Genomic DNA, 15,383 nt, shown 5'->3' with positions numbered 1-15,383 from the left:
ACAGCAATGATATCAACAATACAATCAATGATATTTCATTAATACAAATTCCGTTAACAGCACCAACTATACCCTTGGTTATTCAAAATTATTTAAATATAGCTCATTCAACAATCCTGTCCACATACATATGATTGATCTATGACATCCTTAATTGTTTCTAGCTATCAGAAAACTCCCTCTCAAAGCAAGTAGAGTTTTTAATGTATCCCTTGAAGTGTAAAAAAGTTAAAATAAATATATGAACTCATATGAAAGCTGTACCAATATCTGCTTCTCATTTCTCTAAATACCTTTTCAGTCGCTTGAAATAGTGATTGCGTTGTTAGTATCCTTGTTCCTTGTGACATGTAGCTTCCTTCATTTATAATCTCTCTGGCCACACTTGTTTCCCAAATGTAAAAAGTCCCATATGAACGCTGAGGGCTTTCCTTGCAGTTTAATTAAAGCACATAAAACTAAAGATTTCTGGAGAGATTATTAAAAAATTTAAAAGCACATTCCCTCAATTCCCCCAAAGCAACCTTGTAAGTAATCAAGTGCAAAAACACCATATTATATCTCCAAAAGTTATGGAAATTTCCTTTAAGGGAAATTTCAAAAGCACATATTCTCTCTCCTCAGTTTGAAAGAGGTGAAATAGGCAAAATTTGGGGACCTTTACCCCCCATTCATTAACTAATGCCAACTTTCTAAAAGGATCACTTACCTAAAGTTAAAGTTATATGACTTCTGCTAGATCAAATTGGCTGTTCATGAGACCCAGCATACAAAGTTATCCCATTAAATGTTTTAAAAGGCCTCCAAGCAGAACAAAAAGCAATAACCTTCTTCCACGCTTATTCCCCACCAAGTGATGTTCAGAACAATATCAGTATGAAGACATCACAATCGTTAAAGCTTAGGAATCTTTCACTAAAGCAACCCCCCTATTTATGGGACAACATGGTGGGATGTAGAACAAATGCTATGTTTTGGGGTGGGTTGAGGAGTCACAGTTCCATTCTTTGGCAGAAGTTCCAGGTAATAAGAAGATCCTGGAAAGGTTCCACTAAAATGGACTCTCACTGCGTTAATAAAGTCTTGCATATTTTCATTGACTATCATTTAATTCGAACAGGCTTTGAATCTAGTTTATCTCGTACAAATAGAAATTGTTGTTGGAGCTCTCTTGCAGGATGAGTGTTGCATTTATCTTACTTATGAAATGCCTGAGGCAAGCTATCCAGTCCACGTGCCTACTTCACCCCCTGGTCTGCTAAGAATGACATGGCCAAAACAAACTTGATCTCTGTGTGTTGAGGAATATGCTTTTTGCCTTTCTCCAGCAAAAAGTCTTTGGTCCTCTACCATAAAATGTGCAATAATGGGAAGTTACTTGCAGAAGACTCCCATTTGACAGCCAGCAATAGTCCATAACCATTAGTTGCAGCCACATTCTTCAATTACCATGTCTTCATGATGACGGACTCTTATTCTTCCCTTCTCATGATACAGCATGGACAATGGACTTAACCTGATTGGTGCACAGGATGGGCAGGGCACTCGGTTAGGCTGGTATACTTTCAGCAAGCTCTACGAAACAGAATAGGAAATCATGAGCATCACCTATAAGAGTGGATCTAGAGAGAGCAAGAGGATTTACTATTATGAAGTGGCACATCCTGATTTTAACAAAGGAGATTATTTGTAGCTCAGGTTTGACATGAGTGGTCCTTGTTTCTCTCTGAGCTAGGTTGTTTTCTTGCAGACATCTCATTACCCAAACTAGGTAACATCATCAGTGCTAGTCTGTGATGATACTTTGTTTGGGGAATGAAAGATCTGTAAGAAAACAACTAAGCTCAGAGAGAACCAAGAATGCTCCAGATACTGGCTGGACTCTGATTCACATGAGGAATCACCAACACATTTAACAGATTAACTCTACCAAGTCCCACCCACACTCCCTCGTACCTGGACATAAGCATGATTTGTTGGTTTGAAGGTCTCATCGACAGGTGATGGACATTCTCCTTCACATCGATAGGCATTATACTTCTTGGGATGCACTATCCAGCTTCCAAAGCCAGTCTTATCAAAATCCACCATCATATCGACTCTTTTGCATAGAGATCTGCCTTCTTCTGCCCACTTGGAGGAGTGGAGAGCATTCAGTTTAATTTTTTGTTTTTGTTTTCTGTTCCTACGATGGCGACGTCCTCCAGCTTCTTTGGTTGCGTTATCAAACAGAACATGCTTGGACATCTCTACAGTTTTAATTAGACTTGAACCCTGAGAAGGCTCCATGGGTTCCTTATCTTTGGAGAAGATCACCAAGAGTGCTCTATCAGGCCCATTGTGGACAAAATGCTTCTCACCCTTTCTAGAATTATTATGGGCATGCTTATCCTGGAATGCACCTGCTGTTGGGTTACTACTGTCCTCAAATATATTCCCCTCTTCCCAGTCTTGCTGTGGGACTTCTGGAATCTCAATGCCTGATGGCATCCCTTGGTGGAGCCAAAGATGTAATAAGCTAGTAATGTTGAAGACTTTCCAGGGTGAACGGTTGAGGGAGAGGCTAGTCATAAAAGAACCAAGAAACATCCTATCTGTGCAAGTCTGATTCCCATAACATGTGTAGTTGTGGCTGTGATAAATATGCACAGTGATATTTCTAGATTGAGAGAAAGTCAGATGAACCCGGAGCTGTGCCAGCTTGATATCGTAGTTGGGTGAGATGGAAGTCATGTCAAAGGAGAAGTCCCAGTGGTCCCCAAATTGGAATGAAGCTGGAAGACAGCAGAAGGATAGCAATTACACAATAAATTCATGCTTGAAATGTGACCATAAATTCCAAAGCTATTCCAAAAATACCATGTAGTAGGAAGACATTTCAATGAGAAGGAAAATTAATGAAGGAAAATGTGGTGTTGGAAGAGTGTTCAGCTATGTTCAAATTTGTAATTGGGACATTATTATAATTGCTCAATATAATTGATCTCCTCTCCTAGATCATTCTTGGGGAATTAATTTTTCTGGTTGTTTGCATTCAAAGTACCTCAACCACTGGATCAAACTCATCCTCAAAGCTTCATATCCTTCCAATATTCTCAAATGAACTAATTGTAGTTCATTTATAAATCATGCTTAAGCAAGGACCCAGAATCTTCCTTATCTAAATTGAGGCACTAAGATCAAACAGGTTACTGAAGGAACCAAGGGGAATACCTCTCTGCCACCTCCTGCTTCTTAGCTAAAGTACAGTCAGGTTAGAAAGATCGGAGCATGTTAATCCATGCTTTTGCCTCACCAAAAAAGAATGAGACTTAAATACCAAGGTAAGCATATGAATTGCACTGCCATCAATAACAATCAAGACATTAGTGTGCATTCTCACTTGCGTAGGAATTTAAGAATCATTGTACAAAACAATGCGCTCTTAATTTGCTAATTAGCTCTTTTGGTTGGCATCTAAGAGAATGGGCTGCAAATTATGCCTCCAGCCTCTGTCGGATACTGGAAAGGTTGCCCTAGTAACCAAGCTATTAACTTTCAACTCAAGTCTTTGCTGAGAGTCAGGTTAAGGTTAAGGTTAAGGCATCAGGCAAGAAATCAGAAGGGTGTGAGTTCTAGTTTTACCTTAGATATAAAACCAGCTGGGTGACTTTCACCCTCTCTCAGCCCTAGGAAGGAGACAATGGCAAACCATTGTTGAAAATCCTTGCAAGGACTTGTCCAGAGAATTACCAGGAGTCACTCTGACTCAAACACACACACACACACACACACACACACACAGAGAGAGAGAGAGAGAGAGAGAGAGAGAGAGAGAGAGAGAGAGAGAGAGAGAGAGAGAGAGAGAGAGAGAGAGAGAGAGAGGGAGAGAGCAGTCTCTGCTCCTCCAAACTGGCGATATGGGGAAAACAGCAATAGCCTATTTATGAAGATGTCATATTTATGAAACACATAAAAGGCAAACGTGTTTAAACCGCTTTGTGAATTATTGTCCTTCACAACTAAAGAAGAAGAGAAATAACAGCTCCTAAAAGAAGCCAGCATGACTGCCTCAAGAACTCTCTGACAAATTGAAAGACAAAAAGGACAAGTATAAAAAGTGGAAAGAGGAGCAAATAACTAAGGCAGAATATAAGCAAATAGCCCGAGCCTGTAAAGATGAAGGGAGGAAAGCTAAGGCTCACTATGAAGAAAGGCTTGCCACAAAAGTAAAAAATAACAAAAAAAAAAAGCTTCTTCCAACATGTTAAAAACAAGAAGTCAGTGAAACAATTGGTCCATTGCTGGGAGAAAGTGGCAAGAAGGTGACAAGCAACAGGGAGAAAGCAGAACTATTTAACTCCTTTGTTGTATCTGTCTTTACACAAAGGGGAAAAAACCGTCCAACCTATCAAAAACAGCACCACAAAAACAGATTAGTAATACAAGTTAAAATAGGGAAGAAAATGGTAAGTGAGCACCTGTCTACCCTAGATGAGTTCAAATCACTAGGACTGGATGGATTATACCCCAAGATTCAGAAAGAACTGGCAGATGAGATTTCAGAACCACTGAACTATCTCTTTCAAAGATCCTGGAGCACCGGGGAACTGCCAGAGAACTGGAAAAGAGCTGATGTGGTTCCCATCTTCAAAAAAGGGGGAAAATAGATCCAGGAATCTACAGACCTATCAGCCTGACCTCAATACCAGGGAAGAGTCTAGAAAAGATAATCAATCCATAATGTAAAAAAGATGTGGAGACTCTAGAAAGAGTGCAGAGAAGAGCAACAAAGATGATTAGGGGACTGGAGGCTAAAACATATGAAGAACGGTTTCAGGAATTGGGTATGTCTAGTTTAATGAAAAGAAGGACTAGGGGTGACATGATAGCAGTGTTCCAATATCTCAGGGGCTGCCACAAAGAAGAGGGAGTCAAGTTATTCTCCAAAGCACCTGAGGGCAGGACAAGAAGCAATGGGTGGAAACTAATCAAGGAGGGAAGCAACCTAGAACTAAGGTGAAATTTCCTGACAGAACAATCAATCAGTGAAACAACTTGCCTCCAGAAGTTGCGAATGCTCCAACACTGGAAGTTTTAAAGAAAATGTTGGATAACTATTTGTCTGAAGTGGTGGAGGGTTTCCTGGCTAGGCATGGGGTTGGACTAGAAGACCTCCAAGGTCCCTTCCAACTCTGATATTCTATATTCTAAAGACATTGGCAGTCTGTACCTAAGACTTACAAGAAGGAAAAGCTTCTGGGGAAAAACTTTTATAAGCAACTAATATTAACCTGAGCTTGCCAATACCACTCCATATACAGGTCTCTGAAAACTACTGCTCACATCTCAGTGTCTTCCAGCTAATTCTTAATATCTAGTATTGGTTAACTAATTAATTAATTGGGTTGTGGATGTTCAAAGACCGGAACGTATTAAATGCCAATGAAATCTGGATTCCACATCCTGGGTTGCTTTGATCATCCCTTCTTGTAATGTTCTTGAAAGGCTGTAATCATGTATTAGGAGTTATTTTAAAAACGTTAAAGTGTAAAAGGGATGGAGGGAAAATGCAATGTTTTATAGCATTATAATGGACTTTTGCAAAGCTGAACAGAACAAATAAGAAAGACCAGGAGAAAGTTGGTAGTTCACACATCTGAGAGTTAGAGGCCTGGGTCTGTGTGTGTGTTAAGTAATCCCAGGATTAGCGGAGTTACATCTGATCAAAAGGATGAGGTATCTAGGAATGGCATGGAGCTGGTCATTACATCTCGAGACTCCCCAACTGGAGAACTTTACTACAATAATAATCAGCCAGCATCAGTACTCTCTTGTTCATTGAGATTGATGAAGTTACAGTTATTGCAATGAATAGATAGATAAGATAACTTTTATTGTCTTTTTTTTTTTTACTGTTGGCGCACTGGCACACATTAAAAATGAAATTCTGTTGCCTGCTCTCAAAAGAAAGTATGTATCTACCCATACACGTACACAGCACACATATTCACATGCTTTAGACATACATATGTGTATGTGTGGGTATAGGTTGATATATACTTTCTTTGGAATATATAAGAACTCTGCTCAAGCTTACATGCTACGCCCTGAATAGGAAGAAGTGAACTACCAATAATCTTTTTTGTCATCCTTACCACTCTCTGCAACGCCTCCCTTTTCTCAAGCAGTAATGCCTCCAAATCAGACAATAATGCAATGTGACAGGATGCCCAAGCCTCTAACTCTCAGATACTACCATACTTTCTTGTTTGCTGTGTTCAGCTCTCCAAAGTCCGCTATGATGCTATTAAAAATGGAATTGCCCCTCCATCCCTTTTCCACTTTAAAGTTTTTAAAATAACTCCTAATACATGATTACAGCTTTTCAAGGATGTTACAAAGAGTGGGAAGGGATAATCAAAGCAACCCATGACTGTTCCATTAATTGCCATGAAACCCAATAAGACTGATTTATATTTTGTGTTTCTAGGCCACGCTTCTTTCATCAAGTTACAAGCCACAGAATCCTCTTTGATCTCGGAAGCAATGAATCCCACCAACTCATACCGCCACATTCTGAGTGGTTCAGGGCTGTGAATGTGTGTGAGTTTCCATATGAGGGTGATGCACATGGAACCTGTTTATGCTATTCTTCTGGGCTTCTATAATATATAATACCTTAGGCTAACATGGATTCAGTTGTCAGGGGCCTAGAAACATTCCACTGGTGCTACTGTAGCATGAACCAACTTATCAGGGGAAGGAGTTACTTCAAGACAGCCATTCTGCTTTCTGCAGCCAAGGTTAGTCCTGAGCACATGTGTTTTGAGGAATAAGTGTAGAGACACATGAGAAGGACAGTCTCTGTGGAATGTGGAAACCCCATCATGTTTCTGAAGCGGACTTGCCCATGCTGTCTAAGAAATGGGTGCTTTTGCAAGCCCATGTCCCCTTCCTTTGAAAGCAGTGAAGGAACCTGCTGATCCTTTCACTTTTACCTGACAGCAGGTTAGTGTCTCCCACTCCATGCCCACCTTGGCCTGGGGGGGGGGGGTTTGACAACTTTTACCTGCAACCTTCCAGGGAATCCTTCATGAACGACCTGCATCTATTGGCTCTCCCCAATACACAAAAGTGCAGCGTTTGTCACTTTGGTACCCCATTCCCACCCAGAAATATCTGCAGGATGTCAAAAGGGTGAAGGATGTGGATTGGTCCTCCTCTGCAGACGACTGTGGGGAGGGGGGGGGAAAGGGGGGAAAGCCCGGGTGGGGGCCCCAATGCACAATGAGGAATAGGGGACGGGGGTCTGGAACCTCACAGTCACCCCTATCGCCCCTTTCTAAATACAAGCCCAGCCCAATCCTGTTATCCCTCTTCGATTATTATTATTATTATGATTATTATTACGTATTAGATCAAGAGAAGGGCGGAACTTACTTCGAGCCACCAGGCTGAGGATGGAGTCGGATTCTTTCAAAGCCGAGGCTTCGGCCGTGGACTGACCCAGGTGCTGGCCGGAAAGCAGGGAACGGTAGAGGTGCAGCATATACACCGGGTACGCGGCTCTGTGTTGCCGGAGGCGGACAGGGGTTGCGGCGGAGGGCTCTTCGGCTCCTTGCGGGGAGAAGCCGGTAACGGCAAGCTGGGAGCTGACCAACAGGTTGAGCAACGCCAGGGTCCCATAGATCGAAGTGAACCTGGAAGGCATCTCCGGAGCGGTCTTGGCACGAGCGGAAGAATGTCCTTTTCCTTTCCTATCTTCTCTTCTGCCAACTTTCTCTCTCTCTTTCCGTCTCTCTCCGGAGCAACTCCGAGCAACTTCTCCTCCTTCTCTCTCCGGCTTTCGTTCCCTCAATAGCCCTCCCGAGAAACTGGCCAGTCTTTATACCTGGACTGCCTAATCTTGCCAACCTTTGATGTCGACAAACTGTCCGAATTTCGACGTCCTCCACACGTTCTCTATTCTCATGCAATTCTCCACGCTGCGCCCCCCCCCCGTCCCGCCCCGCACCACCACGGAGAAAGGGTGACGAGATTAATTATCCTTCGCCTTCCCCATACATCACCCCAAGCGGGATGCGAGTGATGTGATTCTTTCACAGATGCTTGAAAAGAGCCAGATCTCTGATGGGGGCTCTTCAGCCGCCCCGCCTCCTCCACTTCTTTCTGATGATCGGGTGGGTCCTTTCGTTTTTTTGTTTTTTGTTTTTTTGATCTTTTGTTGCGAGAATCGGAAAACCCAGATCCCAAATGGGAAGTGAGTCGCGTTCTGATCTTTTTAATCTTAGGGAAGATGAAAGTTGATGCGATCCAAATCCTGCCCGGGGCTTTGTTCACCTTTGTTCATTTCATGTTATCAATTTTGTATTCTAAATGTACCCAGTTATCTAGTTCTGTATGGACACTTGGTATGGATATTCGTGCGTGTCTGAATTCATTCATTTCGGGAAGGTAACAAAACTTAAAAGTTAGGCTTTTAAGCCTTTGTGTTACACGTTTGTAGTAAAAACAACAAAGAGTTTTCTGATAGTTTAGGGATTAAACGATTTATTGTCTCAGATGCCTCCCTTTTATCTGACAAAAGTGACGATTAGCCTTTAAGAATAATCAAGACTTTTTCACTCTCTCACCTTCGAGAAGGTACCTACACACCTCTGCTTCCAAAGACTCCTTCTAATTTATTGCAACATCGAAGTTCTTTTAAAGCACAAAAATTATATTTGCTTATCTTGTCATTTATGCCTATGCTTTTGAGACTGAGGCGCTGTAGATAGCAGACCGTTATGCCATTGAATGTTTGTGATTAAAGTGCTGGTCTTTGAAGTACTGGAAGAATCACTTTGCTCTATTAAACCTGGAAAGTGCTACCATTAAAACACACACACACACACACACACAAACACTTTTTTTCTAAATGTTAATATTGTGGAATATTGTCACAAAATATTGGGCCACGGCTCAGACCAAATTGAGTGAATCCGAAACATCTATTTGAGTTCTTTCTCTGAATGCATGTCTGAGACTGTATTTGTTGATTTATTTACCTGCATTTATTTCATTACTTTATATATTGCTTTCAGTCTGGACGTTCCCACATTTTCCCCTGCAAAAGTATCTAGATCTGTGTGAATGGCTAAAATGATCCTGTGAGTTTCTATAGCTCTAAGTGGATTTGAACTTGGGTTGTGTTTCCTTCCTTCCTGCATCCCTTCCTTCTTCTCACCTACCTTTTTCCTGGCCCAAATCACATCAGCTCTTTTTTAAAACTGAATGCTGAATAAAACAATGAAAAAGTTTTTATGATAAAAGTTCATGATAAAAAGAGTTACTAATCCAATGCCTTATAACTGAGCATCTGTGCTCTGTGCACATATTAATCTATTTTATTTTTCCTCAGTGTAAGTCTGCATTTTCCAAAAATCTGGCTTTTCAGTTTTGCTTTAAACTAGGTTCATTCTAAGGTTTCCTATTTTCTTAGATTTTAGATTTCCTTCCTTCCTTCTCTCTCTCTCTTTCTTTCTTTCCTTTCTTCCTCCTTTCCTTCTTTCCTTCCTTGTTCTAACTCACCTTTTTTTCTTCTATCTCTCAATACAAGTATTATTTGTGTATGTGCCCTTTTATTTCACCAAATAGGATAAAAATAGGGATTGGGGAATCTCAACCATATTTGTCCTGACCTTCCTCCCCAGATTTTTTTTTAATTTCAACTTTTCTATAATAGGTTTTTACTGCCACCAAGTGGTTTTACAAATTTCTTCCTTTTCCAACTAAAAATCATTTTCCTGCATATTACTAAAACAATACTTGTAATTAAGATCAAATGAAGTGTTCATGGCACTTTATAATGCCTTGGTAAGGCCACATTTGGAATACTGCATCCAGTTTTGGTCACCACGATATAAAAAAGATGTTGAGACTCTAGAAAGAGTTCAGAGAAGAGCAACAAAGATGATTAGGGGACTGCTGGCTAAAACATATGAAGAACGATTGCAGGAACTGGGTATGCCTAGTTTAATGAAAAGAAGAACTAGGGGAGACATGATAGCAGTCTTCCAATATCTCAGGGTTGCCACAAAGAAGAGGGAGTCAAACTATTCTCCAAGGCACATGAGGGTAGAACAAGAAGCAATGGGTGGAAACTAATCAAGGAGAGAAGCAACTTAGAACTAAGGAGAAATTTCCTGACAGTTGGAGCAATCAATCAGTGGAACAACTTACCTCCAGATGTTGTGAACGCTCCAATACTGGACGTTTTAAAGAAGATGTTGGATAACCTTTTGTCTGAAGTGGTAGAGGGTATCATGCCTAAGCAGGGGGTTGGACTGGAAGACCTCCAAGGTCCCTTCCAACTCTGTTATTCTGTTAATTAATCTGAGTTGATTCATAACATATTTCTTTGCAAACGTTTTGGATTCTATTCTTCCTTAAATTACCATGAACATATAACCTCAAGGTACTGAAGTTTTGTTACATGGTGTTAGACCACAATTGTTACCAACCACACATTGAAGCACTGTTTTATATATAGGGTTGTGGCCAAGTAAACTAATGCTAATTAACATAAATATTTCTTTATAATTATTTTTATTTATTTCTTTATTTAAGATTTGTTTGTACATTTATTCAATTTATATAGTCCTATATCCCATACTGGTACCTATAATCCTGAGCAGCTAATAAATTGGATTTTAATATGTTCAGTTCAAGAAACAGACAGAAGGTAAACTTGTACCTAATGGGAAAACCATACAGTACGTTTAGTAAATTGTTCATAGTTTTGAGCACCCAGACATTTTACACACACATACACACATATTTTTAAACAAGAAGATAAAAACTAACACAAACTAATATAAAAAAAGAAAAAGGGAGAAATAAATAAAACAAAAAACAAAAAGTGAATAATTGAAACTATTTTTTCAGTGATCTGAGCCTATTAACATTTGCACTATTGCTCCAATTTTTATTTGCTCTATGATAGATTTTCCAATAACAGACCTAGGAAAGTCTAGCTAGCCCAGTACTGATACCCTGTTACTGTAAGGCAGAAGGTTTTCTTTTCTCTAAAATACAAAACAAGCAATTGGGGTTTGGTTCAAAACTCTGAATTGCTTTGCAAGGAAGAAGAGACTGCTGTCCTAAGTGCTGAAAAAGAGAAAATCCAAGTTTGATTATTTAACCAACTGGGAAAATTGGAAAATCTGATGAACTCAGGATCATTTTAATCCACATGAGGACAGGTTGCCATTTTAGCTTTTTACATGACAATTTTTTCCAGATGTCATCCAACAGCATTCTTTACCAAGAGCTGTGTGATCTATGAACCTATGATAGCAGATACTCCGAAGTGCTAAACCTTGGCTACTTCATTTGAGCTGTATATATTTCTAAATTATTAAAAAATATATAGGTAAAAGTTCTTAATTTCTTTGTTTTAGAACTAGCTGTTACATTTTCAGGTTTGCTATTACTCAAGTTTTCTTTTGAAGTCTTCTGAAAAAGGTTCTTTGCCTTGAACAAAAGGTATATACAACTTCAAAGTGAAAAGATCAAAATAAATTAATCGGTACAGATAAAATATAGGACTCTTCAGTCTCTTCAAGTTACATAATCTGTTTGAAGATTTTGCTTCATAAGCATTTCATGTTTCATTCTGAGCACTTCAAGCCTAAAGAACATGTTTTACAATCAATCAACATATCTTGATCATTTGGTTTGTAAAGCAAGCTTGTACTTCAAAAAGTCTTACTATCAAGATTCAAAAGCTGCTGAAAATAATGGGAATTATTTATCAGTAACTTCAAAGAGAAACTTAACACATGAATAATTGGTTTAATTTTCTTAAAAAAGAAATACCTAGAATATTGGGAGGCATTTTTAGAAGCCAGGTTGAATAACTAAGGGGAAAATTAATTGCATGAAATGATGCTTAAGGAAAATGCATTTGTAAAATATATATATTTTTAGACAGAGAATTTGCCAACAGTATGTTATATCCTGACAGAGTGCACCAGTGGATAATTATATAGTTCTAAAAATCTAGAATTGATATAGTTTTTGCAAAAAAAAGAAAGCACATGTTCTTAGTAATGTAATATTTTTTAAGTATATAAGCAAATATATAATCTATTTCCATAAATTCTGGTACAATGTTTAGACTCTCTTTAGGGGCAAGATTTTTAGGAAGGCTGCATTACAAAATAATTCCACAAAATATGTTCCTGTGACTTGAATTAACACATCTCCCTTTTTCTTTTCCTCATATAATTATATTCTGATTTATAGGCATTTATTTAGACCCCAGCTCCTCTCTATGCAAACTTTGCTCTCTTCCTTTCTATCATGATTAATCAAATTTTATCTGAATTTTTAAATGTAAGGTTCTTATTTATTGTTTCTAATGTTTTAACATATTGTTTTATATGGTATTTTAATCACATGACTTTAAGCCACCTACAGTCACCTTGGCAAGATGGGCAGCATAGAGGTTTAATAATAAAATAAACAAATAAAATGTACACCTTTGCATTTCTGTAACTATATGTGAGAGTGAAGTTCTCTGAGAGTGGTGGATTTTCTGGCCAAATACAAATAGAATTGTTCTGTACTTTTTAATAAATACACTAAATGGTGCAGTGTATATGCAAAGAGTTATAAATAAGTTTTTAAGCTAAAATGCATATTTGATGATGAGAAAAACAACAATGGTTTATAAACTATGCCACAAAATTAATACTTTTTTTGTAATATATATATATATATATATATATATATATATATATATATATATATATATATATATATATATATATATATATATATATATATACATACATACATACGTACATACATATTATACATTTATATTGTGTGTGAACAGAGTTGGTTCTGGGTATCATTCATATTAATCTAATTCACAATAACAATATTAGTAATCTCTATAACATTTCTCAGATTTAAGTAATTATTATATTGTTCAAACATATACGTGTATTCAAAAAATGCCTAACTCCTCATCTTTATCTCTACCTTCATTTATGTCTTTCTTATTCTATCTAAACATTTCTCTATTATATATGAACAAATTTAACTAAGTTTCATTTATATAGATCCAGTTTATGCTAACATTGTTAATAACCTCTATCACATTTGTCAAGTTTATATAATCCTTATATTATTTATACATCTCCTCTTTAGTATTTCAATTCTTATCCATTTTTCCTTTTAATCCAATTCACAATAACAGTATTGATTATCAAATTATATAGTCTCGTTACATTGTTAAAATATACTGTACATTGAAAGAAAAATACCTAACATCTGTAAACTTCTAATCTATTATTTTTATTCATTCTATAAGGAGTTTATGTTTTGATATTTCCCCTATCTACTTTTTATTTCTGCCTCTTTAATTAATATTTAAAGGGCATTTTTCCCCATCATCTCATCTCTTTTTCAGTGCTTCAATTCTTATCCATTTTTTAATTCTGCTTCCACACGCCTCCTTTTTATCTCTATTTTCATCTATCTCTTTTTTGTTCATTCTTAACATTTCTCACCGTCACAGTAGAATCTTGTACTGCCAATTCTCCCAATTATCTGCCCTTGCCCTAATCTCCTTATCAAAAGTACATTAATACATTTTTTTATTTATAGTGTGTTTCTCTCCACCATATCATTCCACACATCAGTGCAACAGGTAACTCATAAACAATCCCACCACATACAGAGAATGACAAATAAAAACATTGAGAGACTGAAATGCAGTGAATGGATTCAGCAATAATACATTACAGCATCATAATGGTAAAGCAACAGATCAAAACTATTTTGGATCAAGCCAGAAATAAAACAATGACATAAAAAATAAAGGAGTATTATATAAGATACCAATAAAGGAGAACATTTGTAGCTCAGGGTTGACATGAGGGTCCTTGCTGCTCTCTGAGCCTGCTTGTTTTCTTGCAGATGTTTCAATACCCAAACTAGGTAACATCATTAATGCTAGTCATATATAGTCATTAATGTTATACTATATATGCTAGTCACAGGGCCGGATTTAGATGAAAAGAGGCCCTAGGCTATTCCACTTATGGGGCCCTTTCACCTCCCATTTTTAAGTTTGTAAATTACATGAGAGATAATAAAATACATCATTACTGTGATATATATATATATATATATATATATATATATATATATATATATATATATATATATATATATATATATATATATATATATATCAATATATTAAATGAAACGTGTTGTAATTGGTACTAACCTTTATAAAAAATGTGGCACGGATAATAAATAAAAATAAAAGGCCCCTCTTGATCTTGAGGTCCTAGGCTGAAGCCTAGTTAGCCTATAGGAAAATCCGGCCCTGGCTAGTCATATATAGAATAGAATAGAATAGAATAGAATAGAATAGAATAGAATAGAATAGAATAGAATAGAATAGAATAGAATAGAATAGAATAGAATAGAATAGAATAGAATAGAATAGAATAGAATAGAATAGAATTCTTTATTGGCCAAGTGTGGTTGGACACACAAGTAATTTGTCTTTGGTGCATATACTCTCAGTGTATATAAAAGAAAAGATATATTTCTCACAAATCATAAGGTACAACCCTTAATCATAGTCATAGGGTACAAATAAGCAATCAAATCATACTAGGAAACAATCAATATAAATCATAAGGATACAAACAACAAAGTTACAGTCATAAATGGGAGGCAGAGGTGGGTTGCTCCCGGTTCAGCCTGGATCGGGCAAACCTGTAGTAGTGGCAGCGGGAGGCTCCGCCCACCCACCCAGACGCTTCTGCGAATGCGCAGAAGCGGCGCGCGCACACGGGAATGTGCCTGAACCGGAAGTTTTAAAAATTGGCAACCCACCTCTGGTGGGAAGAGATAGGTGATAGGAACAATGAGAAGATTAATAGTAATAGTAATGAAGACTTAGTAAATAGTTTGACAGTGTTGAGGGAATTATTTGTTTAGCACAATGATGGCGTTCGGGAAAAACACTGTTCTTGTGTCTACTTGTTCTGGTGGGCAGTGCTCTATAGCATCGTTATGAGGGCAGAAGTTGAAGCAATTTATGTCCAGGATGTGAGGGGTCTGAAAATATTTTCACAGCCCTTTTTTTGACTCGTGCAGTATGCAGGTCCTCAATGGAAGGCAGCTTGGTATTGTTTTTTCTGCAGTTCTGATTATCCTCTGAAGTCTGTGTCTGTCTTGTTGGGTTGCAGAGCCAAACCAGACAGTTATGGAGGTGCAGATGACAGACTCAATAATTCCTCTGTAGAACTCTATCAGCAGCTCCTTGGGCAGTTTGAGCTTTCTGAGTTGGCGCAGAAAGAACATTCTTTGCTGTGCTTTTTTGATGA

General features: G+C 37.8%; 1 protein-coding gene across 1 annotated transcript; it reads right to left on the bottom strand.

The window, feature by feature from the left end:
• Positions 1–1,422: 1,422 nt before the first annotated feature.
• Positions 1,423–7,693, bottom strand: NODAL (nodal growth differentiation factor; the record flags this gene model as incomplete). The annotated part of the gene is made up of 3 exons (XM_081960711.1): positions 1,423–1,575; positions 1,957–2,774; positions 7,423–7,693. The coding sequence occupies 3 exons, from the start codon at positions 7,691–7,693 to the stop codon at positions 1,423–1,425; spliced, it is 1,242 nt and encodes a 413-aa protein (XP_081816837.1).
• Between the last annotated feature and the right edge of the window lie 7,690 nt (positions 7,694–15,383).

The sequence above is a fragment of the Natrix helvetica genome, assembly GCF_964273705.1.
Source record: "Natrix helvetica genome assembly, chromosome: 8".
Lineage (NCBI taxonomy): Eukaryota > Metazoa > Chordata > Lepidosauria > Squamata > Natricidae > Natrix > Natrix helvetica.
This window is presented reverse-complemented; position numbering and strand designations above follow the sequence as displayed.